The sequence below is a fragment of the Scleropages formosus genome, chromosome 5 (assembly GCF_900964775.1).
Source record: "Scleropages formosus chromosome 5, fSclFor1.1, whole genome shotgun sequence".
NCBI lineage: Eukaryota > Metazoa > Chordata > Actinopteri > Osteoglossiformes > Osteoglossidae > Scleropages > Scleropages formosus.
The window spans coordinates 2394857-2422539 of NC_041810.1; the positions used below are offsets into that span (position 1 = coordinate 2394857).

General features: G+C 50.0%; 1 protein-coding gene across 1 annotated transcript in view; it reads right to left on the reverse strand.

Moving 5' to 3' along the window:
• LOC108926675 (CUGBP Elav-like family member 2) overlaps window positions 1–27683 on the reverse strand; it is a 140559-nt gene that overhangs the window by 96518 nt on the left and 16358 nt on the right. Inside the window, exon 2 of the mRNA XM_029251839.1 lies at window positions 10208–10243. Coding sequence (XP_029107672.1) covers window positions 10208–10243 — 36 coding nt within the window. The remainder of the gene's footprint in view (window positions 1–10207; window positions 10244–27683) is intronic.

Below are 27683 nucleotides of genomic sequence, written 5' to 3' on the forward strand. Positions count from 1 at the left end.
TCAGTGTAAAACACTGTAGAAAAGTGCCAGTTCGATGTAATTTTGGAGCACGAGCGTGATGGAAAACTCTCGGAAGTTTCCTCGTTCATGCCTACTCTTGTCATCCTGTCCGCCCTCCCTGTGCGACCGGCTGGTCCCAGTTCAGCTCCCTTCGATGACACTTTAATGGCATGACCAACACTTTGCGCTTTTCCAGAACTTTCCCTCCCCGCTTACCGTAATAGGTAAGCTCTTTTCACAACGGCCGGAGAACATTGAATCCGGCACAAGTTCCGGAAGTCTTTCGCAGTTATTCGTATTCGACAGAACCGATCGCGAAATCAGAGCAAAGCGTATCCCAAGCACGGGTGCACAAATTGATATGGACTTAATATAGTGTTTCAACGTGAGTCGAGTACATCTCTCATTCTGTTTTAGACTTTTTAGACCTCGTTGGAGACGTAACAACGAACAACGCAGGCGCTTCTATGATGACGGAGCAGCACGGATCGACGCGCCAAATGTCGACGGCTGACTTGTCGAGTGGGGGTGCTTCTCGCCATATTTGACCTTCACTCTGAACACACACACACAATGTCTACAATCGCTTGTCCTAACCCGGCAACACGGGGTGCGAGGCCGGAGGGGGAGGGGACACACCCAGGACGGGACGCCAGTCCATCGCAAGGCACCCCAAGCGGGACTCGAACCCCAGACTCACCACAGAGCAAGGTCCGGCCAAGCCCGCCGCGTCATCGTGCCCCCCTCACTCCAAACGACACAGAGAATATTTTATGTCGCTTCTCGAAAGTGCGGTCCGCAGTGATCGAGTGCGATACGCAGCACGGTAAGACGGGCGCAGCCGTGGCACGTCCCCCCCCCCCCGTCTCCCTCAGAGGATTAATTAGACCGCAGAGCCGCCACTTAAACCTCAATAATGACAGCACGATGCTCCACAAAGGCCTACGCTCGTTCCCTCGGTGGCCTCCAAGAGATGCGAACGCCCGATTTCCTCAGCTGCACCACGAGGTTTATCTCCGGAACGGGAACGCCATCAGCCCCCTCCGTATCAAAGCCACCCCGAGCTGCGGAGGTCAGAGGTGCCTCTCCCCCACCCTCACCGCTACAGCCTTTTTTGAAGACCCCGCCAACGCGCCGACCGCACCGCCATCTAGTGAAACGGTTCCCTCGGTCGGGTCCGGTCGGCCCCACCGCATCCACGATCCGCCTCTTTCGGCGCTTAGCCAGGACAGCTAATGGGCTGGGTTCGCGTTCCTGCCGCTTCTGCCGAGAGGCACCGGTGAGGGTCTGACCGGACACAATATGTGGAACCCGACACAAACGGTCAGGAGCCCCTGCTCCCAGTTCAGTGAGCGCCGCACCGGGTACCGAGCGTGCCGCTCACACGCTACATGCTCATATATGTACGTCACACTGGTCCCTGGCGGTGCGCAATGAGATTCTGAGGGCCACTTGTACATGAATGTCACTGTCAAAGTGGGAAGTCATTATCAGATACGCTTCAAGGCCAGCACACCAGTGCTTGTAGCCCCCAGTGCAGCAGTGCGATACAAAGAGTTGACCCCATTTTACCAAAAACAGGCTCAATGTTGAAATTAACGGCATGCTGAAAGGGATTCAGCAGTTCTGAGGGACAGGGGGAGCTCGTTCCACCACATCGGAGAGAAGACACTGAACTGTTACAAATCAGCCCAGGTTTCTGTAGGTCTACGCCACCGTCGGCAGCATTCGGTCCCTGCGACCGCAGCCTCCCAGTCTCACTTGTCAGCTCTTTGTCCAGACGTGGCGGTCAGGTGTCCCTGTAAAGGTCCCGCAGCCAGACAGGGCAGGAGGATACACCCTTCATCTGCGTATTTACAGGCAAGGAAGGGGGCGGAGGAGTCCAGGCTCGATGCGGAATAGAGAACAGAAGAGGAGGCGGGACGCAAGGGCACAAGTCTAGACAAGATCAGAAAACGCGAGATGAGACGAAACAAGAAAAAAAACGCGAGACTGAAAAATGGGGCGAGATGAGACGGGAAGCCTGCTGTGTAATCTGGCACCGGGGGCTGTCAGAGAAGAGGCTTGAGACAAATCTCTCCATTGGACAGTCCTCCTGTCCTCCCTCAAAAGACACACACCAGTACCCCGCGAGTCTCCCATTATAATATTATTACTTGTATTTAACTGACACCTTAACCCAAAGTGACTTACAGCGTTTGATACAGTACAGTGAACCGCCTACAGTCATTCACACATCTATACGGCAGTAACACACTCACAGAATGGGCAATTCAGAATTGTATGTGTTTCTAGATGGTGAGAGGAAACCAGAGCACCCAGAGACAACCTGCATGAGCACATGGAGAGCTCGGCAGCGACTCCTCAGGTTCGAACCCGCAGCCAAATACACGTGCCAGATGCCGCGAGGCACCAGCGCTACCCGCCGAGCGGCCTCGCCGCCCCGCATACCCTCCCTGGATGAGGGGATGGCGCCTGCCGAACGCGGCAAGCCAACGTGCCTGGCGGGGCAGCGGACTCGGGTCCACCTGGGCCCTCGGCCCAATTATCGCCTTTATTATCAGCACCTGTGAATCTCACACCGGGCTGAGTGTAACCCCCTCCTCCCTCCCCGCTTCCTCCGACACGGAAAGGGACAGCGCGTGTTGGACGAGAGCCCGAGACGCCGTTGACAGAAAAACACGATTTCCATCACGTCTCCTAGCGAGGGAGGAAACGATGAAAAGCGCCACTTGTCAAATCCTTTCACGGACCGGATCCGAGCGAGTCGCTCGCACCTCGGCCCGAGCGGGAAACGTCATCCGCGTCGGCGTTCCAATTCTCCCGGCGAGGGCCGCCGTGGGCCGCGCCGCTTTGTTTTCACTTAAATCTAAGATCGTTGGAACGATTCACCTTCCGTAAACGGAGCGGACACGCTGCCAGCGCTGCGCACGATCCGTCGTCCGGCGTCTCCCACCGCCGAAATCGTTTTCGACGCTGAAGCGCCGTCACATCACCTCCTCCGAGAGGTCGCAGCACGGTAAACGTACAGCTGATGGGCCCTCGTTCACATTTTGCTGTGTCCGCATATAAATGCATAGAAGGGTAAACCAGAGTAAGGAGCACAAGCAGAAGTAACATACTGTGCCGCTTTAGAAAAAAAAAACAGTATCAGGTGAAGGAACAAATAGTAATAAACAAAATGAAAAGTATCCATTTGCTGGAGTGTTTCTTATTAAAGAATGACATAAATAAATATCTAATTAAATGAGACGAATAAATACATATAAATTAAGAGAAGTGCAGGGGCACTTCGAGAGCACAGATGGTGTCGTGGTTATGTCTACCACGTCGCCCTCAAAAGGACCTCGGTTTGAATCCCACTCCCTTGCCGTAGTACCCTTGCTTACCCTAAATTACTGTATGAAAAAAGAGCTGTATACAATAAAAAGTGGCCCGGCTATGTAAATAATCGAACACCATCGGTTGCTTTGGAGAACACTGCCAGATTAATACATACAAAGGTTAAAAAAGAAAAAAAAAAAATTAAAACGACACTATTAAGCCCGCTGAAGCCATTTACCTCCTTTATTTGACACAACGCGGTGCTCTCGGGCCGAAACCGTGGCACGTTCCCTCGTCCCTGTCTGCGCGGACCGCTGGCGCCGTAACGGTATTCCGTACGGGAGCGGGACGCCCTCCGGGACCGTGGTGTCAAACTGTGAGGCGAGGCCCGGACCCCCTGCCGTTCCTCCACGTGGCGCGCGAACCCCGGAGACATCAGGGACCCCGGCGTCAATCTGCCGCGCTCGACACCCGGGGTCCGTCGGCACGGCGGTCCCGCCGCCTACGGGGGCCGCGCGAAGACGACCGAAGACCGCGGAAAGGCACGGGCTGCCTCCACGGCTCACGGGAGCCCGTCCTCAAGCTCCAGGGTTCCGGCCAGCGCAGGGACGCCCCTTGCGGGCAGCGCTGAAATCGGAGAAGCTATTATCTAATCGCGATCATCCTTGCTGAAGTACGGTTCATCCACCCACGACTGGACCTCGGGTAGATGCTTGCCGGAATGAGCGGATTGTCCAGTCCATCACAACGTGATCTTTACAATGCGTTTTATAGGATTTAAAAAAAAGTCGAGAAATTGGTTTGGGACCCAGGGAACTGAAACCCGAATTTAATTAAATCACTATTTAAATACGTTAAGTGATTTTCAAGGATACGATTCTCAATACACACGACAAAACATTTTTTTTTTTTTTTGGGGAATGCAAAACTGGAAGAAGACACTTTACAGCAGCCTCCTTCCCCTCACTAAGGTCATCCGTCATTTTTCTCCCCGGTAAGAGACACAAAAATTTTTCGGAAACGTTTGTCAAAACGTTTTATTTATCTATAACAAGATCGCAGCCACGTCAAAACGTACGACGGGCGGGGAGGAGCAGTCGATCGGACGACCGGACCCTCATCCTCCCGATCGCTGCGAACACGGAGGATGGACCGTACTCAGGAAAGAGACCTTACATGCGATTCACGACAACAGACGGGCATCCCAACCAAGTCGTGTGTCCTTCGCTAGCCCGGTGTTGTGTGCTTTCGGGATAGGCTCCGGACCACTGTGACCCTGACCTGGACCAGCGGTTACCGCTGGAGTGAGTGGGACGCGAGTTAGCGGAGCACCGAAGCCACGACCATCCCTCAGCAGGACGGCGAGGTCTCCGAAGACGGTGGTCTGCATCGCCCCCGTGAAAGGGGTCACGGATGGGCTTCGACAGAGGACAGCTGGCCCCCGCCGCTTTGGCAGCCCAGACAGGCTTCGTCGACCACGGGCACCTCCCCCGTCCCCCCCGGAGTGACGTTAGCAGCGGCAGATGTCTCGGCACTCGTTCAAGGCGCCAGGAGATGGAAAACAATGCCGTTTATGAGCGTGTGCCCACTTTCCCGAGGAAATAAATCCACAAGTAAATGGCGGCACTCGCAATCTCCTTCTGGCTCCTTGTTAAGTCCCGCTGCCCGCTGGGAGTCCCCCCCCCCCCCATCTACGGCCACGTTTCTCTTAAGAAGCATCCCGAGAGTTTATCGGCATTTAAAGCGCGTGCCTGCAAATCGAAAATAGATCAAATGGCCCTCTTGACAAGCGTCCGCCGACGTGATAATAAGCGTTGTCAATCTGTGAATTGCGGGGGGGGGGGGGGGGTGGCGGGGTAAAAACAGGGTCAGCTGCCCCCCAATGTGTCTTACGTGATTATAAACACTATGTGCAGGTTCGCTGAAGATGGGCTCATAATTACAAGCAATTGTCTCCGCGACAACATAATCACTGTGGAAAGAAGTAATTAGCTGACAGCCCCCCCCCCCCACCCCCCAGTCCCAGTCCCCTTGCCCCACACCTGGTGGTGCGACACAGCAGCAGCAGCACTGCCGTGGCTTCAGGAACGGAAAGGGGGAGAAAAAACAAAAAAAAAAAAAACAAAAATACGCACTGAGACGCACACTGCTTCGGTCTCGGTTAAGGCGTTTGCCGAGAACAGGACAAACGGGGCATCAAATAATTTTATTTGACTTCTATTAGCAGATTAACCCCCCCCCCCCCGACACCTAAATGTACCCTCCAGCCGCAAGGGAGATTATCAGCGGTCCACAGCCCTCCCTCCCTCCCTGCCATTCAAAGGGGCACATGGGTGAGCAAAACTGCAACTGATTACTTGCCGCTACAAACCTCGGACCTAGGAGTCACGTGCATTTTACTGCACCGACGCCTCACGTTACGAACGCTTGACAAATAAACGTTTATTCCAGATCACTTATGTGTTTTCAATGGCATTGTCTTCACTTAGCTGTTTTTTTTTGTTTTTTTTCCTGCTCGTCACCCGCGAAAGCTACCTGCACTTCCACGCCCGGCCATTAGTGGGCAGTACAACGCACCGAAGCGGAACAACGGTAAGGCAGCGCCTTGGTCCCGGTCGCTTCCCTGTGTGGAGCTTGTGAGTATCTGTGATTAAAATGCCAAATGGCGCGCACGCTTACGGAACGAATGAATCAGAAGTCGTGGCTTGTTTAGAGGAGGCATTTTCACTTTCATTTTAAATTTAACACGGTCCAAAGTCAATAAAAACACATTATTTTATCAGACGTTTTTTCTTCAAAGCAACTTCCAATGAACACTCATCAGCCCACACACCTTATTCACCGCGGTGACTTACACTGCTAGATACACTACTTACAATGGGTCACTCATCCATACATCAGTAGAACACACACACTAGGGGTGAACCTGAACAGCATGACTTTGGACTGTGGGTGGAAACCAGAGCACTCAAGAGTAAACCCATGCAAATAGAGGGAGAATATGCAAACTTCAGAAGGTGCAGGGATTGAACCCACACCCTCTAGGCACTGTGAAACAGTATCACTGCTCGCTGTGCCACCATGGCACCCGTAAAATACTAACTTAGAGTCTTGCAGTGTATTTTTTTTCCCATTATAGCTTCACCCGAGACTTTTACAGAACATAACCCGTAAATAAACTGGACATTTATAATATTAAGCTTTCATCGACTGTGTAAATAAAAGTTGAGAGTGGCCGAAAGCTGATGAGCACTGGACATAGCGACAGGATGAATCAGTCAACAGTCAGAAGTGAGTAGCCGCTTGTGGTTGTCACCTATTTTTTGTTTTCAGTAATTTCAAATTTGTTTTCATTTTAATATTGTTTCATATAACAATGGAAACTTTTGGATAAAACTTGATTTTTTTAAATTTAAATTTAATTTGATTTCCATACTTGGTCTATTTAATAATTCCAGTGTTGTACATTTTGATGTTTTTTTCAAATATGAATGTTATTTGATGTTTTTAAATTCAGTAACACTGTAGATGACAGATTTTTACGTTTATGTAAAATGTTTATGCGTTCTTTTCAGCGTATGATTATCTGTCACTTTTAATTAGAGCATTTCTGATTTGGTTGTTTTGTTGCTTGTTCTGTTAATTTGCATGATTTTTTTAAAAAAAAATATCATTAGTTTTTAGTTTTGATTGTGATGATATGCATGAGTTCTTTGTTTTTGTTGAAGTGTCAGTGAATCGTATGGCGTGTCTTTAATAAAAAACTGGCTTCAATAATTCTTTCTTAATTTTTAAAAAAGCAGATTTTTTTTTTTTTTGTTGTCCATTATAGCTTTATCCAAATTCATAAATATAAGTGAATCAATCACAGCATGTCTGTATTAGGCTTTCATTGTGACCTAATGGTAAACTTGACTTTGGATTAAACAACAAATCAAAGTACAAATGGACTCCGAGTTATAATGATGTTGTAAGTTGAATAAATGTACAATATTTACTTTTAAACTTTGCAACATTTGGCAGCCACATGCACTCACAACATTTCTAGACTTTTTAGATGCATATAGTTTTTGATCCGGTTTCATAAGGAATTAACTATTTCACATTAATTTTGTACAAGTCGAACCATAAACATTTAATGATTTTCCTGATGAGATCAGACAGACTCACGGCGGCAGAACAAAACAGATTATTGAGAGGAAAAATGAGAAAGACAGACTGAGACATCCTTCTCCAAGCTATCGTGCAGCGAGGGACGTTAACTTCCGCCGACCACTATATCACACAACATCTCAGACGCACAAAAAAACACACCATGAAACCTGTGTTTATTCCCACTGGTACCCGTGGCCTGCGATTCGACGGCAAATGCATATTAGGACGCAGCGCACCCCTCCCAGTTCCTTCCTAACAATGAGGAGACCCTCAGAGCTGCTGAATCCCTTTCAGTATTCAAGAAGGGTCTCAAAACCCATCTGTTTCAGAGCCACTTAATAATTTATCTGTTTTCCTATTCATATGTCATACCTCTATAAGTAGCCATTGGAATATGTGCGCCATGACAACGGTGGTGTCAACAAACAAGCTGTGCTACAACAGTCATGTGTATGTACTGTACCTAATCCCTCTCTGTGTTCTTTCTGTACTTTCTTTTTACTGTTGAATTTTTCATCATTCCAGGGGGTGTGGTGGTGCGCCGGGTCCTGCTCTCCGGTGGGTCTGGGGTTCGAGTCCTGCTTGGGATGCCTTGTGATGGACTGGTCCTGTCCCGGCTGTGTCCCCTCCCCCTCCAGCCTTACGCCCTGTGTTGCTTGGTTAGGCTCCGGTTCACCACGACCCCACTTGGGACAAGCGGTTTTGGACTCTGTGTGTGTGTTTTGCATCATTTTGGAGAAAAGAATCTTCCAAATGAATAAATGTAAACGTACATGACGTACAGCACGTGCCCTGTGACAGTCGCCGTATCAATTATGGCCGTGCTTCAGTCAGCCTACGTCTGCATCTAAGACCTCGCCGTGTTGGTGATGCATTGTCATTTACTCGGAATTTTGCATCGCTTCGGAGAAGAGCGTCTGCCGCATTCATAAGTGTAAGCGCAGAGCTACTAAAAATGCTGCTTTCGGACCGACGGCGTTCCTTTGATGAGCGCTGCCCCAGCACCAGTGTGGAATATTAAATATGCATACGGCGTAACGCTGAACTCGAACATCACGTTCCATTTGCACACAACAGCGCGCGGAGATGATGTAAAAACAAAGTGGACGTCCACGCACGGATGGGCCGGCGGCGTCGGGGGGGGCGAAAGGGTTTTCAGGACGTACGAACGCACCTTTTGACGCAGCACAGGTAAGGTGGTTGAGGAAAGAGAACTGAATACACCTGAGAGGAAACGGAAATACGCAGAGGAAATAGAAAAAAAAGTTTTATTTAGACGAGAAACCCTTCTTCTAGTGGTAATCCAAGGGCTTTGCTGAGATATTTTGGATAAATGTCCGTCGTATGTGTAATTTGAAAAGTAACTATAGATTTGGACAGCAGGTGGCGTAGTGAGTAGTGCTGCCGTCTCGTACTCGAAAGGGTCCGGGTTCGAATCCCACCTGCTGCTGTACTGCCCTTGAGCAAGGTACTTACCCTGAAGTGATGGAATAAAACTACACTGCGGTATAAATGGGTAAAACAGTGTAAGTCCCTTTGGAGGAAAGTGTCATAAATGCTGGGGTATTTTGCTGCTATATTTAGCGCCATACATGCATGTCAATCACGTAAATGATGATAATCACCCACTTTCACATAATCTAATGATGCTACTATTAATAAGAGTCATAGTTTAAAATGAGTCAGGCTACCGTGCGAGCGATGGTTCGGTTCCCGTGTTGCCGCAGCACGTTTAAATGCCTCCGTTTGTTCGGCAGTTCCCCCACTACTACCTCCCATGTCCTTTTTGTGCACGAACAACTCACGATTAGTGCCGCGCAGCCTTGTGTCACCAAACTACGATAATCGCCCACTGTCGCAAATTAAACTCTCACCGGTATTCACAATAACTTAATAATCCTGTTTTTTTCCTACTTTAAATCATTTTTCTCCTGGTATAGCCATGGATAACTACCCAGCAACACCAGCACAGCTCATTTTGTTCACCGAAGAGTTATACAACGGGTAGGAAATGTCACCTTGCACTCAAAGGACATAGGTTCGAATCCCACCTCCTGCTGTAGTACCCTTGATCAAGGTATTTACCCTAAACTGATATCAGTTCCATTCTAAACTGATAAATTAGTGGAAAAAGCTTAACACAGTAGGTCACTTTGGAGAAAAGTGTCAGCTTAATCAGTAATAATAGTAATAATAATAATAAGCCAAAAATAAGGAATTGACAGTGAGTGACCCATCACCAATACACACACTACAATCCCATACCCACACAAACTCATGCCTCAGACTCGTGCAAACACAAAGTAACAAAAGCATGGGCACTATGGAGTGTTCAATATTGTCACACACAGATGTGAACTGCGAGGCGTGCGTGTGCGTGCGTGTGAGGCGCAGGCTCGGCAGCTCGGAACAAACAGTACGGCTTGCCTCCTATCTCCATCCTCGCGCTGCCCCCTGGGGCTGCACATGGGGTCGAACCCCCTCGATGCTCTCCCTACCGCTCCCCCCCACTCGCTCCAACCCATAGCGAGTCCTGCGTGGCCGGAGTCCTTCCTTTCGTTACTTTGCCCCGCTGCATAAAGTCAGAGGGGTCCCGTCCCCCCGGGAAAGTGTGCCGACGCAGGCCGGGCCGGTCCACCCGCTGGGACGAGGCGAGTCAAACGGCAGCCCTCGGCGCTTGGACCACCCGGCTGCGCTGGGGGTCACAAGGAGACTGACGACAGCTTACCTCTGTAGGCTCCCGGTGAGCTCGCTGGCGTCCTGCCTGCGGGGCGAGAGAGAGAGAGAGAGACTGTGTATGAGCTTGAGGCACTTAGCAAACAACGGTGGACGTGCGGTACGGCGAGCACGGAGCCCAATGAAGGTTTCGAGCCGGACGGAGCAGCTCAGACGCGCCGTCCTATTTCCGGCAGCTCCTTCGTACGTGTCTCTGAGCGGAGGTGAGCGCGTCCATCCGCATCGGGGCGATTCCGCAGCGGGTACGTGGGGCCCGAAATAGCGGGGTGGACAGAGCGAAGGCGGCATCTGATGCCGCTTCCCAGCAGTAGCCAGGGCTTTGGCAGTGGACAAACCACACAAACAGATTTAGACCAAACACTGGAGAATGCAAGAAGATGTGCTTTTACTCAGGTAACCGGACTAAAAGAACGTGTCTAGGGATTACCGTAACTGTGATGTGGGAAAAAAAAAAAACTTTGCTGTCTAAACTTATACAGTAATAGGATGATCATCCTATAAATTGGGGCGGCAGAGGGCTCCTTGTACTCTTTGGGCCCGGGTTCCGATCCCTCCTCCTACTGTACCCATGATCACAGATCTTACCCTGAATTGAAGCAATAAAAATTACCTTGCTGTATAAATATGTAAGTCAGTATAAGCAGACGAGCACTAAGTCAGTTTGGAGGGATGTGTCAGCTAACTAGATAGATAGATAGATAGATAGATAGATAGATAGATAGATAGATAGATAGATAGATAGTGTTCCACTCTGGAAAGCATACAGACACTGTGCTGTCAGAGGTGCTGAGGAACGTCACCAATAAACCTATAAGGCTAGATGATCTCCACTGCATCACAAGTATGGATATCCATGTTATTAAGGCAGAATAAAGGTTCGACTCCCACCCGCGCCGAAATACACTCGATCAAGGCTCTAACCTTGAACGGACACAGTAAAAATTACCCTGCTGCACAAACAGGTAAACCGCGCACACACACACACACACACACACACACACGCACCATCTGAAACCGCTTGTCCCATATGGGGTTGCGGGGAGCCGGAGCCTAACCCGGCAACACAGGGTGTAAGGCTGGAGGGCGAGGGGACACACCCAGGACGGGACGCTAGTCTGTCATAAGGCACCCCAAACGGGACTCGAACCGGAGCGCAGGACCCAGTCCATCCCACTGCGCCACGGCGCCACCGCACCCCCCAGGTAAACCATAAATGAAGAAATGACAGAACGCTGAGAGTCACAGTGGAGGAAAAGACACGGAGGCGAAGCGGCACAGGGGCCTTTCGTCAGGAACTCGTCGGACCAGAGGAAAGCCACCGCCGGAAGCTCCCCATTGCACTGAATTCACCTGGCAAAGAGGACCGGAACCATCCTTTTAAAAAAGTCAACGCTGCAAAATCGAGGCCCTGCGGGCTTTCGGTCGGCGTGAAACCAGCGACCCGGTCGTCGCGGCAATGCCGCTCCCCGCCGGGGCGCGGGTCGAGAACACAACCGTCCTGCGGCAGCGGCGAACGGGTCCCCGCGCGCAGGAGCCACTCGCACAAATCCATCTGTCATTACGCGGTTCCTAAAAAGTTTCCCCCCCATAAAGAAACGCAAGAAAACTAGCAATACATAAATATAGTTATTTACAGGTTCCAGCACCGACTGCTGTCGAATAGACTTGTTTTTTTTTTTTTTCTTTTGGCACCTTTTCAAAATGTCTAGAATGCAGCCTGGAATATTATTTTTGGAAGGCGGAAAGCGGAGCTGTCACAGCGGAGCCTGTAGAAACATGCAATTTATAAAAGCCAGCCCTGTCCCCGGATGAGCTCCGGTTTATTGACTGGGAATTCTGACCGAGCTCGATCGATACATCGACCGCGTTCGCCGACGGGCCGGTGACGGCCACCGAGACCAGTAATTGTGCTGTTGGGATCTGTGCTCCGTGCCCGTGCCATAGTGTGGAGGTTACCGTAGAGCTGAGCTTGAGGAGGATACAGACCCCTGCTCTCTCTCTCTCTCTCTCTCACTCACACACACACACACACACACACACACACACACCCCTTCCCCTCCCCTTCCCCCATGTCCTGCCCCCCCGCTGCACCCCGGTGCCAGGTGGCCCATTAGAGCCCGCGCTTTATGCGCTGCGTGCCGCGCGGCCACAAAGGAATGCTAATGACCTGGACGGCCCGTAGTTCAGGAAGCTGCGCCCTCAATCGGATCTCACGGCCCGTTTCGCGGGGAGGGTGCCCGGGACGCCTGCGGTCGAGCCTCAGGTGCGATGTCAACAGTTGAAGTTTATTCTGTCTCAAAAGCACCCTGACATTTCCAAGCACGGAGATCCTGCTTTCATCAGCTGTCCCACAGCACCATGTCCTGGGACAGGAACCTGTGTGTAAATCCAACCAATACGTCACAATCAAGAGAAGCTTAATAATGCAGTTCTCAAACAATTCACTCGCAGGGTGTGCCGTGAAAAAGCCTTAAGTGAAGCTGAAATGAATGTAAAGATTCGCTCCAAGACTGTCCTGGACACGGGGTACGGTGAACCATAGATGGGACACTGGTTTTAGTATCGTTAATTAACTTGAAGCAACATGTGTAACATTTGTCAACATCTGGCCGGTTTCAGTTGGCTTTGCTACCTACGCAATCAATGAAGGTGTAAAAATAGCGTGCGCACACCGAAACCGCTTGTCCTATACGGCGTAGCAGGGAGCCGGAGCCTAGCCTGTCAACACGGGGCATAGGGCTGGAGGGGGAGGGGACACACCCGGGGCGGGACGCCGGTCCATCGCAAGGCACCCCAAGTGGGACTAGAACCCCAAACCCACTGGAGAGCAGGACCCGGTCAAACCCGGTGCGCCACCACACCCCCCTGATAAAAACATCAGTGTACCTCAATTTATTTGCCAGGCAGGTTCTCGAAAACTCTTGGATATAGCTTTGATGTATAAAAATTTAAAAGAAAAAAAATTCAACTTTTAACGTTTCATTTAATTTAAACTCCGAGTTCCATTAAAACCATTTTAAAAATGAATTAAAAAAAAAAAAAAAAAAAGGTGTCTCCACAAACATACGTTGTCTCCTCTTCCTATTCCAATGTCGATTTTTGCCCGACTTCTCCCGTAAACGTGCGACCCCCGTCATCATTTTCGTAATTGATCACTGACACAGAAGCGCCGGACACGAGCTGCAAACGCTGCGGAAGGGAGCCCGGTTAATCCGGACCCAGGCTCAGGCTCTCTTTCGGCAGGTTTTATTTCCAGCTCAAGGCTCAGTGCCAAAAAACAGGTCACATTCTCAAATTCTGATGAGTGAAGAAAACACATTTTCGAGCACCTTCGAACATTTCTAAGGAGCCAGGGTACTTTGGAGAGGCTAGGTGTGAGCCATGATGATTAGGACGCCCGGTCTCACTACCGTTGCGCTGCAGTGCATCCCGGTAAAACCCGTTTGCACGCATATCACGGAGATCCATGGAAGACCAGTCTATGAGAAATGCATCGTCACCATTGCCGCATTAAGGAAATCCCAACGCGCCGCATCCCTGATCCACGCAGGAAGGACACGGGGACTCGGTTACGCTTCTTCGTCCTTATTTCTGAACAATAGAGAGGGCTACCGAACTACTACAAAAAATAGGCGACCCGGAGGTTGACGTCACCATCCGTGAGAGTACCCGTCTCTTCATTAAATTGCAGAACATTCCGGTATGTCGGCAATCCGGAAAAATAAACGGAGAGGACACGGTAAAGGATACAGGAGAGCTGCGAGAGGCGGAGCTTACGGGTCAAAATCCCCAGCCATCGTCGGCAGTTGCATCACGCCCGGAGGACCCCCCGCTGCGGGCGCATTAGCGCGGCCGCCTGCCGACGGGGCCCATTCATCAGGCCCGGCACGGAGGACCTCCTCCTCTACAAATACGCACATCGGCACCATTAGCCCCGATCCCGCAGCCAGTCTCGGATACAGATGAGGGTTTCAGCCACATTCTGTGTTATGAATGCCCCGGGCTATACATTACACGGGAATGTTTATGGTGAAGCGGGAGCACAGGGTGGCAGCAGGGGATTGTGGGGCGGCGGGGGGGGGGGGTGCTTTCGGTTTTTATGAGCGCTGTTGGCTGCTGGGACAGCAGATGAGGGTGCCTAAGAGGGAATAGATCATTTTGACTCCCTCAACTCCCACGTCCCTCTGCTCGAGTGTGTTGTGGGGGTGCGGCCTGCTCCTCGTACCTGGTACTCCTGGCACAGCGAGCCAAGCGAGCAGCAGCTGATCCCTCCTCCTGCTGCCCCCCTCCCTCCGAAAAAGGATCCATTAGCCTTCCGGGGCCAGTTTCCGTGGCGATGGAGGAGGTGGTGGTGGTGGTGGTGGGGGGGGGGGGCATAGCAGGTGCACTCGCGAGTCAAATAAGCCTCGTCATTCCATCCTCGTCGTCCGAGATGCGAAAGAAACCGAACCACAGAAGCGTTTCGCTCACATCGCTGCAACTTGAAGGCAAACAACATGTAAAGGAGTAACTTCCAGAGGAATATTCTACAGAATACAAAACGCACACTTCTTGAAGGAGGACGAACCTCTCTGGGTTGACGACTCTCGGCACGCTCTGGGTCCGTGTCCTGTAACCGTCCCCCGTCTCGTCCTCCCTTCATCACCCTCTTTGTTAAACTTCTTCATTCACTTACTATATCGAGGCCGGCGAGCTCGGAGCGTCAGGTGCTCACAGATACTCCTGAAGGTTCCTCTACTGTTCCTGTAAAGTACGAACAGCTACTGCCACTAATAGGGGGCAGTAATACACTCGTGCTGTAAATGTCCACCCAAGGGATCCCACGCTCCGTACCCTGGTACACACCCGACTTCACATCACCTGCAGCCAAACACTAAGGAATAGACCGTTCACTGTCCATGTCCATGAATCATGGACCACGATGTTTCTCAAACACTCGCGTTCACGGCTGCTCACTGAGGGTCGAAGGACAGTTCTCAAGGATGATATAATAATTACTGAGAGAAAAGATCTCATGACCCGTTGGTCGTGTTTTCACATTTTTTGCCAATCTCAGACGTTGTTATCCAGGAAAATGTCATACTTCAATAATCCAAAAAACGAACCAGTCACATCCCGATCTCACTTCCAGTTTCTTGACCCCCATTTGATAATCCTGCAGATGACGATCGTAATAATGCTGTAGATATTCACTTTAGCTGATGCTTTTCTCCAAAGCAACCGACAATGTTTAGGTTACAATTATTTACCCATTTATACAGGTGGGTAATTTTACTGCAGCAATTTAGGGTAAGTACCTTGCTCAAGGGTACTACAGCAGGAGGTGGTGCTCGAACCTGCGCCCTTCGGGTCCGAAGGAAGCAGCTGTAACCACTATGCTACCACCTGCGATAATAAAAAAATTTACAGTATTTTCAGTACTTTCACTGGCATGATAAACTGCATCTGCTCGTTAAGTAAAATACAAAATACTGCTTCATTTTATTAATTATTTATTCGTTTGTTTAGTCTTATATACGACCCTAAGTGTGATATCTATTTACTGGGTATTTATTTACTTCCACCAATTAAAGTGTTATATGCATGGACTGCCGTTGCCTCGTGCAACTTCCTTTGGGATTAATGTCCATCTGTCCATCTGTCCAACTGATTGGCTCTCTGGGTTACAGACTGTCTGGTGGCCACATTTACACTCCAATCAGACTAATCTGCCTTCAACAACAACACAACTGTTGACACGTTCGGTAACCCCGCTTGTCGTGACTGACGTGCTACGTTCATAATTGGACACAATTACAGTTTGTTATGATTAGCGGCAATTAGAGCTTTAATTTAAGCCCTCCTTCTATTGCTTTAATGGCGGCACTCGATCGGGGATTTGTTTTGTCTTTGTCAAGCCAACAAAAGTAATCAAGGTATAATGTCGCTTTATTCAGGCTCCACAAACAGGGCCGGTCTTTGCTTTGATGGCAGTTGCAATATTTTCAATGTTCACAATGAGCTTCTTTCAAAATAATAACAACACTGACACTAATATGAATGAATGAGTGAATGAATGAATGAACAAACGAACGAACGAACGAACGAACGAACGAACAAATGAACAAAAGGTCACAGCTTCCATTCTCCATTATAAAGTTTGAATCCCCCTCCTGCTTTAATACCCTTCATAAATGAATTTACCCTAAAATTCTCCAGTAAATAACAAAAATAAGTAAAATAGAACATTCCTTGTATTCTTTGTTGTCTTAAAGGCATCAGCTTCAAAATAAAAGGCGTGTATTAATCAGGCCGTCATTCCCTAAAACAGTAGCAAAATATTTACTTCCCGTAAAAGTTGATCAGAGAAAATATTTAAAACAAACCGGCATTTAAATATCACTTGACTCATAATGCAAATGTTGAAGGTAATCCACCTAATAGCCTAATATTACTTTTTGATCTCTATGAGATATGGCTGCTATAATCTGTTCTGTCCCCCGGGTTCTCGCCTGCAGAGATTGCCAGTTTATGAAGCGTCATTAGGAATGAGAATTTTAGTAGCCAATGACCCGGCAGAGTGAAATAAAGGAAAAAAAAAAGGAAAAAGAGCCATGAAGAGGTCTCGACGAATACACCGGAAAATTGATGCGACCGCAACATGTGACATCACTGAGGAAATGTGAAGGATCACACATCAATATAAATGACGGTCTCTGTCATAATGGTGGTATAACCTTATTACCGTACCCGCTTTATGTCTGCCGTTCCACCACGAGCGCATTAACTGAAGCAAAAAGGATGACTTTTCTGGAAATTCTTAAAACAATATTTTACACTCCCTTGTAAATGGCCTCTGTTTCTACTGAAGTGTCATTCCTCCTATTCTAAGAAAAGAAGTTAACTTCTGGAGATGACTTTAAAAAAAAAAAAAAAAAAAACACATCACATCGCAAAAGAAAACTCGCCGACGACAACTGGACCCACAATCCTCTTCGCCGTGAACAACGTGCCCCGTTTTAACCACAGTCGACAAAAATAGGTGCTGAAGACGAGTTCTCTTTTACAGAAGGACGACGAGGGCTTTTTTTTTTCTTTTTTTAAATCGCAAGGGAGTAGATTAGCTAATCAATATCAATTAAGGTGGCTGGGAAGGCCGAGCGGACAACTTGAATTGTTCCGAACAAAACAAACCGGCGGAGCGCCGCGCCGCGACGCGCTTCGGGGGCGGCCGCGTCGAAGCCTCGACGGCAACGATCTGCGGAGCGAGGAAGGAACGCGAAGTCGGGCCGCGCGCAGCCCGACACGACGGAACGCGAGGCAGCCGGCGTTCAGAGGATCCCGCACGCAGGCGCCAACTAAAAATACCCATCCGTCTAAATGAGCTCCGGCTAGAAAGCGAATTGAAAATACATACGAGGAGAGCAAGAGATCTTTTATAAGAAGCGGCTCGACGGGAGGAAACTTCGCCGTCTGAAAGCAGAGCTCGCCCGCAGTCCGTCTCGCTGTCGATACGCCGCTCCGCGCATCCATCACAACGCAGATGTTATTAGCTTTCCCTCATCTGCATAAAGTGCCGGCAGGAGGAGCGAGGCGAGACGGGCCGGAGCTGTAGTTTCTTCGGGAGATAACGTCCGCCGCCACCCTACGAGGAAGGGCCCGGCGCTTTGACGTCGTGCCGAGCCGGTGCCCCCCACCCACGTAACACGGTAACGGTATCGCGTATTTCGCTGGTACGCCGGGTGCTGGTATTATTCACATTTGGGTTCAGGATTGTCAAAGACGCCCACATTTTTTCGGTCTTTATATTGTATTTTTTTCACCGTTGGTTGGGTTGTTGGGGAGCAAGTGACACCTGCGTTTCCCCATCATACTGTTATTGGGCAGGAAAATGCCTCAAATCCTAACCCTAACCCTAACCATATCCCTAACCCTAAGTATATCCTTAACCATATCCCTAACCCTAATCCTAACCCCTAACCCCTAACCCTAACCTCTAACCATATCCCTAACCCTAACCCCTAACCCTAATTATATCCCTAACCATATCCCTAACCCTAACCCCTAACCATATCCCTAACCCTAACCCCTAACCATATCCCTAACCGTAACCCCTAACCCTAATTATATCCCTAACCATATCCCTAACCCTAACCCCTAACCATATCCCTAACCCTAACGGCTAACCATATCCCTAACCCTAACCGTAACCCCTAACCCTAACCCTATCCCCAGCCATAGCTTGTAACCACAACCCCCAAGCCCAAGCCCAGCCATCCTTTCTGGGAAGCTTTTTGCATCCTCATCAAAGTGTCACTCCTGACATTTCCACGAGGGACACGGCTTTTGAAGACCTCCACTATGAGCCCGTCACCGGAAGCGATTTGTGATCATTGTGAAAAATCATCATCCTTTTTGTTTTACTTTAATAGGTGACGCGGGCTCCGCAGCCGCAGGGCGCGCAGAAATGGTTTGACACAAAATAACGCAGGAAGAGATTACAGCAAAGATGTGTGTTGTACCACTATTGGCTGACCTAATTATCCATTTGCCACCCTAAGGAACTAAGCCAATTCCCCTCACCGAGAGTAGCGGACTCCATCACCTCCTTTTGCCGAAGACTAAAAACTCATCTCTCCAAGCTGGCACCTCAGGTAACCTTTCTCTGAAGCTATAATTCGGCGTAATTCAACTTCGCTCCCTTCGGGCCCTCGTGGCTCCAACGCGTCCCCGTGCCATCTTCTTGTCATTGTCGCGGCGTCTTAATTACGCTCGCCTCGGCACAACGGCTGGCTAACCTCGGGATCGCGTCCACATTCTTTTATTTATTGACTGTATAAATTATTCTAACGTTGAGGCTCACGAACGCTCCCGCCTCGTTCCATGCCCGGCGGCTTTACGGACTTATTACCCCCGACTTGAGCTCGATCCCCGTTCGGTCTGTCCGAAGACATGCGTTTCAGGTGAACCGAACACTCTGGAATTGCCTGCAGTGTGAGAAAGTGTGTGTGTGGCTGTCCTGTGATGGACCGGCATCCCCTCCAGCGGTTATTAATAGGGCCGGGTATCGCTCACGCTGGGGCCGGATGGATGTCGACCGCGGAGCGAGCTCTACCCGCGACGCCTATCTGTCGCAGTTTTTCACCGAGCGGCCCGGTGGGAGACAGAGACAGTCGAGGTGTTTGACTTTCATGAGGCACAGTGACTCCCAGGGCTGAAGGTCTGCTGTCTCATTCTGAACAATGAGTGCTGTCAGAACAGCGTCCACACACAGCAATATGGATGTAGGAACGGAAAACAACAACAACTACAGCAAGCGAACGAAACTAAACCAAACAAAAAAAAGTTTTCCCAAGAAGGGGCTTTTTGCTGTTTTTAACAGAACATTGGGCTTTCCCCCAAACTGGAACCACGCAAAACCGATGACGTATACATTGATTCGTTTAGCAGACGCTTTTCTCCAAAGCAACATGAAACTCAGCGTAAACAAATGTACATTTCACAGCACAAAAGCTTCAGATACAGACATTGTCGAAACAGTCAGTTTGCCCAGCAGTGCCATGTTTACACGAGTAGCGGCAAATAGACTTGTTAGGAAATCCGGGGAGAAGTGGCTCTGAAAGATGTGTTTGGGACCCTTTGTCAAGGTTGTGAGGGATCCAGCAGCTCTGAGGGACGGAGGCGGCAAAACAGAGGACCTGCGGATTTTCGGTTTTGGCCTCCTTTCGAGTGGGCCCACCGAGCGGCTCAAGGTGTGAGAGCACAGCGTTCTTGCTCGGGTCTAGGGAGCGATCAGGTCCTGTATGTACCGGGGTGCAGATTCCTGGAACGCCTTCTATGATTTCTAGAGCTTTAAGAAAATCGCAAGTGTTTTTTTCCAACGTGCGAAGCCCTGACAGGTGACCGGTGCTTCGCAGAGCTTACGCTGAGCTGGAGCGCGCTTGACCGAAATGGAAGAGCGAAACACTGCGCCGAAGTCTATGAGCGCCACAATGGGCCTTTTCAGTCGACGCGCACGGAGCTGGAGCACGGCCGCCTATGGCTCTCTGGGTGGCGTGAAAGTGTGGCCGATCACCCAATAAAACCGTCACGCTTTGGGGTCGCCCGTTGCGCTTGTGAAGCGGGACACAGGCACATGCGAGGATAAAAAACACTCACACACACAAGTACATATATATTACGCAGGTTTGCTTTACACAACACCCTCTGGACCGGTGGAGGAGTCCTCTTGCTCGCGTACAATTTCACTGTGATTTTCAAGACAGACAGCGCATCAATGACATTCAGACACGCAAACATTTTCAAGTGTTTCTGTCAAGAGCTTGTCGACTAAATGAAGAAAGTTCCTCTGCGCCGGGCTGCGGAGCGCACGGGGCACCTCCGGCCGGACGGAAAGGGGGCCACGTAATGACTCCCGGCGGGAGGATCGACCATCGGGGGCTTAACCCGCCGTGACAAGGGGGTTGCGGGGATGGTAAAGAGCACGCGCGGGCCCAAGGAGGAGAGAAACGCGCCGAACGCCCCGCCGACCCACCAGCCGAGCTTCCGTATTCGTTAACTTTTCGTGAGCGTTCCGCGACGTGGGCCGTAATTTGCCGCGACGCCCGGACCGCTCCTCTGTAAACAATCCCGCCTCCGCGAAACGCCGTGAGTGGCAGCAGCGAAACGGGAGATGACAGACAGCTGACAGGAAATGAGGGCACTGGGCTTAAAAAAAAAAAAAAAAAAAAATAGGCAAGAAGATTCAACGCAATTCTCTCCACGGAGCAGAAGCCTCGGTTCTCCATCGGAAAGGCGAATGAATGGGAGGCTCCGCCCACCGCTGACAAAGGACAGAGACAAAATTCCAATATATTTCCAATTCTCTCGAGGTAATCGCATTTCACATCTGCCGAGAGGTCTCAATTTTATAAGGAATATCCCATTTCAGGAGAATCGCGCTGTGGAACCCCGACTGCCGAACATCTGCATGGGAGCGGAGCCGCGCTAATAAATATGCTCCGGAGAAGGTGGCGTAACGCCACGCGTGTAATCGTTTCAAAGTGGAATTCCTGCTCGCTCCCATGCGACCCGGCAGAATCAAAATTGGCTCCAAAACGGCGAGTCTTCCGCCCCGGAGGAAGCGGAGGGGGGTCGAGCACGTCGTTCCGCGTACTCCTTCGGTTTGTTTCTCTTGCCGCAGCCACCCGGGGGACCGGCTCGCATTTGCTCCTATAAATCCGCCCGCCGCGTCTCTGGAAAGAACCGCGGCCCGAACCGCGCGTGCCTGCACTTGTAACGGTGGACGGACCGGTTTCGCCGGGCGCTTCTCGAGCGGCCGCGGCGCGACCGCTGATCCCAAATCACAGGAAACACACGCAACCGCAACACGCCGCCGCTTGCGACCTAACGGCCCCCTCCTTTCGACGTCGGGCCGCAGAGTTCGGCTCGCTGTTAACGGGCGACCGATTTGCCCCGCTGTACGGCGACCGCGTTCCGGGGCGAAGGCAGGCTGGATGTGCCAAGTACCCGGCGACAAAGATGCCCTGACGATCTAACAATCGGTTTCCAAGGAAACATATCTGTTTACTCCGACCGAATAAAGGGGATGATTCTTTAACCGAGTAATGAATGCGCAGCCAGGCAAAACATGTTGAATAAGTCTGACGGCGCGGAGGCGTCGGAGGGGGAGGACACACTAGGACGCATTTATGCTTTGTGTCCTTTCACTGTACTACAGTGTCCAGCATTAGGATGCTGTGCGGCGGCGGCCCTATTGTGCGAGTATGCAGCCATTTGGGTGTATTTGCGCCGCTGCCGCGTCGTCCCCCTGCGTGACGGAGCGTTCGTGCGCGCGGCCAAATAAGGTATGTGAGGGGTACAAAAGATGGGCAAAAAAGGATGATTTCCAGAACGAACGGCAGACGGATCAGATGGAAGGGCGTCGCTTCTTTGACTTCTGGCGCAGAGCGACCGAAGCGGGATGCTGTGAGGGACGCAACACTTGTGACGCACTCGCCTCCGACGTGACTGCTGCAGCACCCAGCTCCTGCTGCTTTCGCACACCTCCTGCAAAAATTTTGGCGCGCCGATCCGACGCCTGCCGAGACGGGCTCGCAGCCAGTCTGAAGCGTGATTGACAGCGACGCGACGCATGACATCGGCATGATCGTGTAGCCAATCAGATGCTTAGATGAGAGAGGAATGATGTAACCAATCAGAAGCATGCGAGAGTAGGATAACGTAGCCAATCAGAAGCCTGCCTCGCGACACCGCCACCTTGGCGCACGCATGACATCGGCATGATCATGCAGCCAATCAGATGCTTAGATGAGAGAGGAATGATGTAACCAATCAGAAGCATGGGAGAGTAGGATAATGTAGCCAATCAGAAGCCTGCCTGTTCGTAGCTAATCGTCTGCAGAAGTGTTCGAAAAAAGCGTAAAATACTGTATGAAAAAGGCGTACAAATCATTTGCATATGGTGAAAAGATATGAAGCAGGTGGCATCACTCATATGAGATCTTTAATAAGACATACATCAAGCCAACCCTGGGAGTGTATGGCTTGTTTGAGAGTGATGTACAGCCTCTGAGATGAAGGGAACGAGATTCGAGCTTGTATTAATGTAAACCGTTGACAGAAAAATATTGATTCCGAAATGCAATATTATTGCTGCTGTTATTCTTTATTTCAGTTTATTACAGCAGTATTTCATCTGTTAGAGCATTAAGCTGAAATAACTACCGACTACTCCTCAAAATGAACCCGGTTCCCTGGGAAAACTGCAGAGCAGACCTGGCAGCATTGCATATTATTTGTTATTATAATCAAATTAGGCTTCATCATGGGAGTGGCGGACCAGAGAGACGCCCTTGATTATTGTTTAACGTTGTCAGAATGAACGCTCGCGAGCGCAGCCTGCTCTCAACGAGGCGCCGCCACCTCCACGACTCACTTTTGTCCTGCTGCTCTTCCTCAGGTTGCCCGTAAGCCTACATCCGTTTATTAGCTGGACGCTTTCCTCCGAAGCAAACCTGCAGCATCGAGCTACGTTCGCGGATTCACGCGAAAATACCGGGTTCAAGGGAGCTACGGCAGGAGGGCGGATTCAAACCGCGGTCCTTCGAGCGCAAGGGCAGCGGCTCTATCCGCTACGCCACCTGCTGCCTCCGCTTTCGGCCGCATTTAAATCAGAGCCATCTACACCGGGGGCCTTCTGGTGGTGCGACAGCTTGTCATCCCTTCAGAAGACCCCCCCCCCCCAAGCTATACACGTCTCCATACGCAAGTCCCCATTTCCTCAAGAGCAGCACTTAGTTCAGGAAAACTGCAACAGCTCAAAGTCCAGGATTTCCCTGCTGACCACGAGTGAACGCTTTCTCCGGCCAAGGAGCGGTAGCAAGAGTCTCCGCTCGAGCAAACTGGGCCGTGGTTCTTTTTATAGAGGTGCGGTTTAAATATGTCACAGCCAGAGAAAGGACTCCTGGGAACGGTGCCACGGGGCGGCGCGTTCGCCCGAGCCGGAGGATCACCGGGCGAAGACCCGAGCGAGACGCCGCCGATCGCTGACACACGTGCTTAACTACACATTTGTCTTCCTAAACCGCGCTGCCAAAATCAGGGGTCGGCAACTCTATTTGAGAGCGCAGGGCGTGCGGGGTTTCGACGTTCCCCATCTCTTCCACGTGCGTTTCAGCTGGAAATGCAACGCTAATTAAAATGTGCTCTGAAACCGGTAGGCCTGAGACTCTCCAGGGCTGAAGCGGTCACCTCTGACCCAAATCAACCACAGGTTAAACCTCATTATAAGTGTCCTCTGTTCGGGGGAATGAATGAATAAAAGAGTAAATAAAGCCGGCAGGTTTATCCCTTCCAGGCACGGTTCCGGCACCGTGGAGCCAGGACTCCGGTGGGCCCCGAGCCTCCCAACAGAAACACATATCGATTGGGAACTGTCTCTTCCCGCGCTGACGCGGAACGACAAAACCAATCGTTTCGAGTCAAATTGAGCTTTCTAACCGTTTTTTGTAAAGGAAAATAAGAGCCTTGTTATTCCCCTATTAATGCCACTTACGCTGCGGGGCAGATGACAAGGCGCCGACGCGGTTCTTTCACGGGACCTCTCGCAAACTCACGCGCTCAACAATTCAGAGAGAAAAGACGGTCGGCGAAGCGAGAAATCAGACATCACGTGCCACGGCAGACAATGTCGTTATGCTCCGCTATGCTGTTCCACGGAGCTACCGGAGGTCACTCGTGCCAACAGCCATTAGGCTCTATAATGAGTCCTCTCTGCTGGGATGTTACTGACCTCTTAGTGTCCCAGTGGTACTAAGCTGACAGTGCTACCTTTTTGCAACCAGTCTGCTTCTGTAATATTCATCCATCCATATATATATCTATTTGGGTTCCTGTTGGACAAAGTGAGCGTTCTGCTGGGGGGCCAGGTAGAATATTTTTGGTAACGTCATAATAGGCGGGAGCCAAATCTTAGTATCCGGGCCGACTTCCCAACACGTTGCAGGCAACGGGGTGGAGGAGCAATCAGTTTTTCGCCTCCATTGACGGGAATTAAATTTGCGACCCTTAAACCGGACGGGCCTCCTCGGCTTTGGAGAGCACGTCTGCACCACGACGGATAAGTGTCAAGTTTGCACAACTCGATGCAGATGTTCAAAATGAGTTGTGGCGCAACCTGCCCTTTCACATAATCCACACAAGATCCTTAAAGCTGCTCATCGAGAGACATCCAAAACCAAAAAAAAAAAAAAGAAAAAAACCAAACATCTACACTCACTGGCCACTTTAATAGGTATACCTGTGAGTTACAGAACGGTGGAGGAGGTGCTGCGTTCCTTCACGTTCCTTCATAGCCTTACTTTCGGCAGGACGACGCGCCATCTTAGAACATCTCAGGATGGTTCCGCAAACATGACGATGCCTTTACTTTACTCCAGCGTCCCACATAGCCCCCACCTCTAAACCACTACAGCATCTTCGGGATGAGGTGGAACAAAATGCTAGCGGAATAAATGAGCCGCCAAGGAATCTGCAGAAATCGTGCGAAGCCGTCAAACCAGCATGGACCAAGAACCCTGAGGAATGTGTCCGGCGCTTTGTTGCTGGATCCATGCTGTTGTAGAGGAAAAGCAGGTCCCTCCAGGTACGAGCAGGGAGTACATAAGAAAGTGACCGGTGCATTCGGATGAAATGCCTTCTGCTACGAAAGTGGTCTGCAACTTTTACGAGAAGGTGAAAACAGACTTTCCGCAGCACTGGAAAGTATCGGCACTCGCATAATAACATCAGCACCTGGCTAGAACTCAACAACTCGAAGTAGAGCACAACGCAAAAGAAATTTCACTCCGCTACAGAAACAAGCTGACAGCTACCGTCAGCTCCTCGTATAAATTTCCAAAATGCAAACGTTAACACGCGACGGCACCCTTTCGGAGCAACTCGGCTGTTTTTACAAGAGAAACCTGCGGTCGTGGGAAACCCGCTGCGGCCACAGCTCGCTCGTCTCGTGTCTGACATCCAGTAAAAACACGCTGAATTTATCGCACCCGCAGCAGGAGGAAAGGGCTGAAGCACTGGGGCCGAGGGCTCTCCAGCAACATCTCTGCTCAATCTGTCTCAGCAGCAGGACACTAAAAAATACCAACATGGCAAGGAAGGCATTACTTATAACCCTTTCATTTGTGCTTTGTGTGGGCCAAGGGTTAGAGCTCTACAGCGTGTGGTTAAAGAACACGCATGTCGGTACTTTGCTTTCCACATTTCTGGTTTCAGCCCTTAGACGTGCGATTTGTCTGAAGTGTGTGAATACGACACCGGGTGAAAAAGCACAGAAATCATCGGGAATGCCGTGACACGAGTTATGTTTGACCTGCCAAAGCCTTCCCGTGTGTCTCCCCTCCTCGTTTCTCTCCACTGTCTTCCTGCAGCTGCTTGTATTACATTACATTTATTTATTTAGCAGATGCTTTTCTCTAAAGCAACTTCCAATGAACTCTATGTAGTGTTATTAGCCCGAACACCTTATTCACCATGGTAACTTACACTGCTAGATACACTACTTACAATGCATCACTCATCCATACATCAGTGAAACACACTCTCTCTGTGACACTCACACACTATGGGTGAACCTGAACAGCACTTTCCTCCAGGTGCTCTGGTTTCCTCCCACAGTCAAGAGCACCCAGAGAAAACCCACGCAGAGACAGGGAGAACATGCAAACTCCACACAGACTAAGCAGGGACCGAACCCACATTCTCTCACATCACCCAGGCGCTGCGAGACAGCAGCATTACTTGTGTGCCACCATACCACAGTAGTACTGAGTTCAGCACTCTGGTTATGGCCTAGAAGATGGTCAAACATTCTGCTCCCTCTATGTGCAACACCTGAGCACTTCCTAGACCCCAGTAAAAGCACTTGGCTCTTCTACCGCTGGACACTTGGTGAACCCTCTCACACAGAGTTCAAAATCAAAAATCTATAGGTTCTTGATTTTAACTTTGAAGAAGCAGAAAACCTCCCTTTGTCCCTCGGAGCTGCTGAATCCTTTTCAACATTGGATGGATCTCGAAATGCTTCCCTTTCAGACCCAGTTCTCTCCTCATCTTCTAACAGCTCCATAACCTTGCTTAAAATTACACCATTTGTCATGGCCACCTTTGTATTTTGTAACAGTTCTATAGGCATCTATTCATTTAACGTGTAAAAAAACGGTCTCGGAAAAACCAAGCATTCTTTAACAATCGTGTATGTATTTAAGGCCCTTCATCTGCTGTGAGATACATGTAGGAATGTAAATTAGATGGTAGCAATAGCAATGCAGGTTTCCTAAACACACTCTACTATCATTTGCTTAGAGCAAGGTACCTAATCCCAAAAGCTTCAGGGAAATGTACTGTACATATCTGTGGTACAGAACCAGGTAAAACCTGTGCGCTTGGCCGCTCAAGGGATCCGAACCGACAAACTTTCAGGTATCTTCTCACTTTCTCGCACATTATTTTGCCCGAACTAAATAATCTCGTCCAAAAACAACCTCTACGATCATTTCAGCTGAGTGCAAGACAGCTGTAGGTGGAGATACGAACCAGCTGGGTACTTGGACAGCAGGTGAGCCTGACAACTCCTCCCGAGGAGGTCAGTTGCTGCTTCGCGCCCTGGAACGCCGCGCTGAGATGGTTCACGGCGGCAGCAGAGTTGGCTCTCTGGGACAGAAGAGCGTTCTGATTCCCATCCAGGGAAGACCCTGAGCACCGGGGAGGACAACGAGCCCATCCAAAGATCATTTACATAAATCTGCATATCTTGTAGCCTCTTTGAATCTAATGATCATTCACAGGATCTACTGAAACACATATATGAAGAACAGAGACCTCTTTTTGTTTTCTTTTTTTTTTTTTAAATCTATTCACGTACGACCAGAATATAAACATAAACATAGTATTTCTTGTCAATTCTTTTACTCCAAAAAAAGAATTTTACT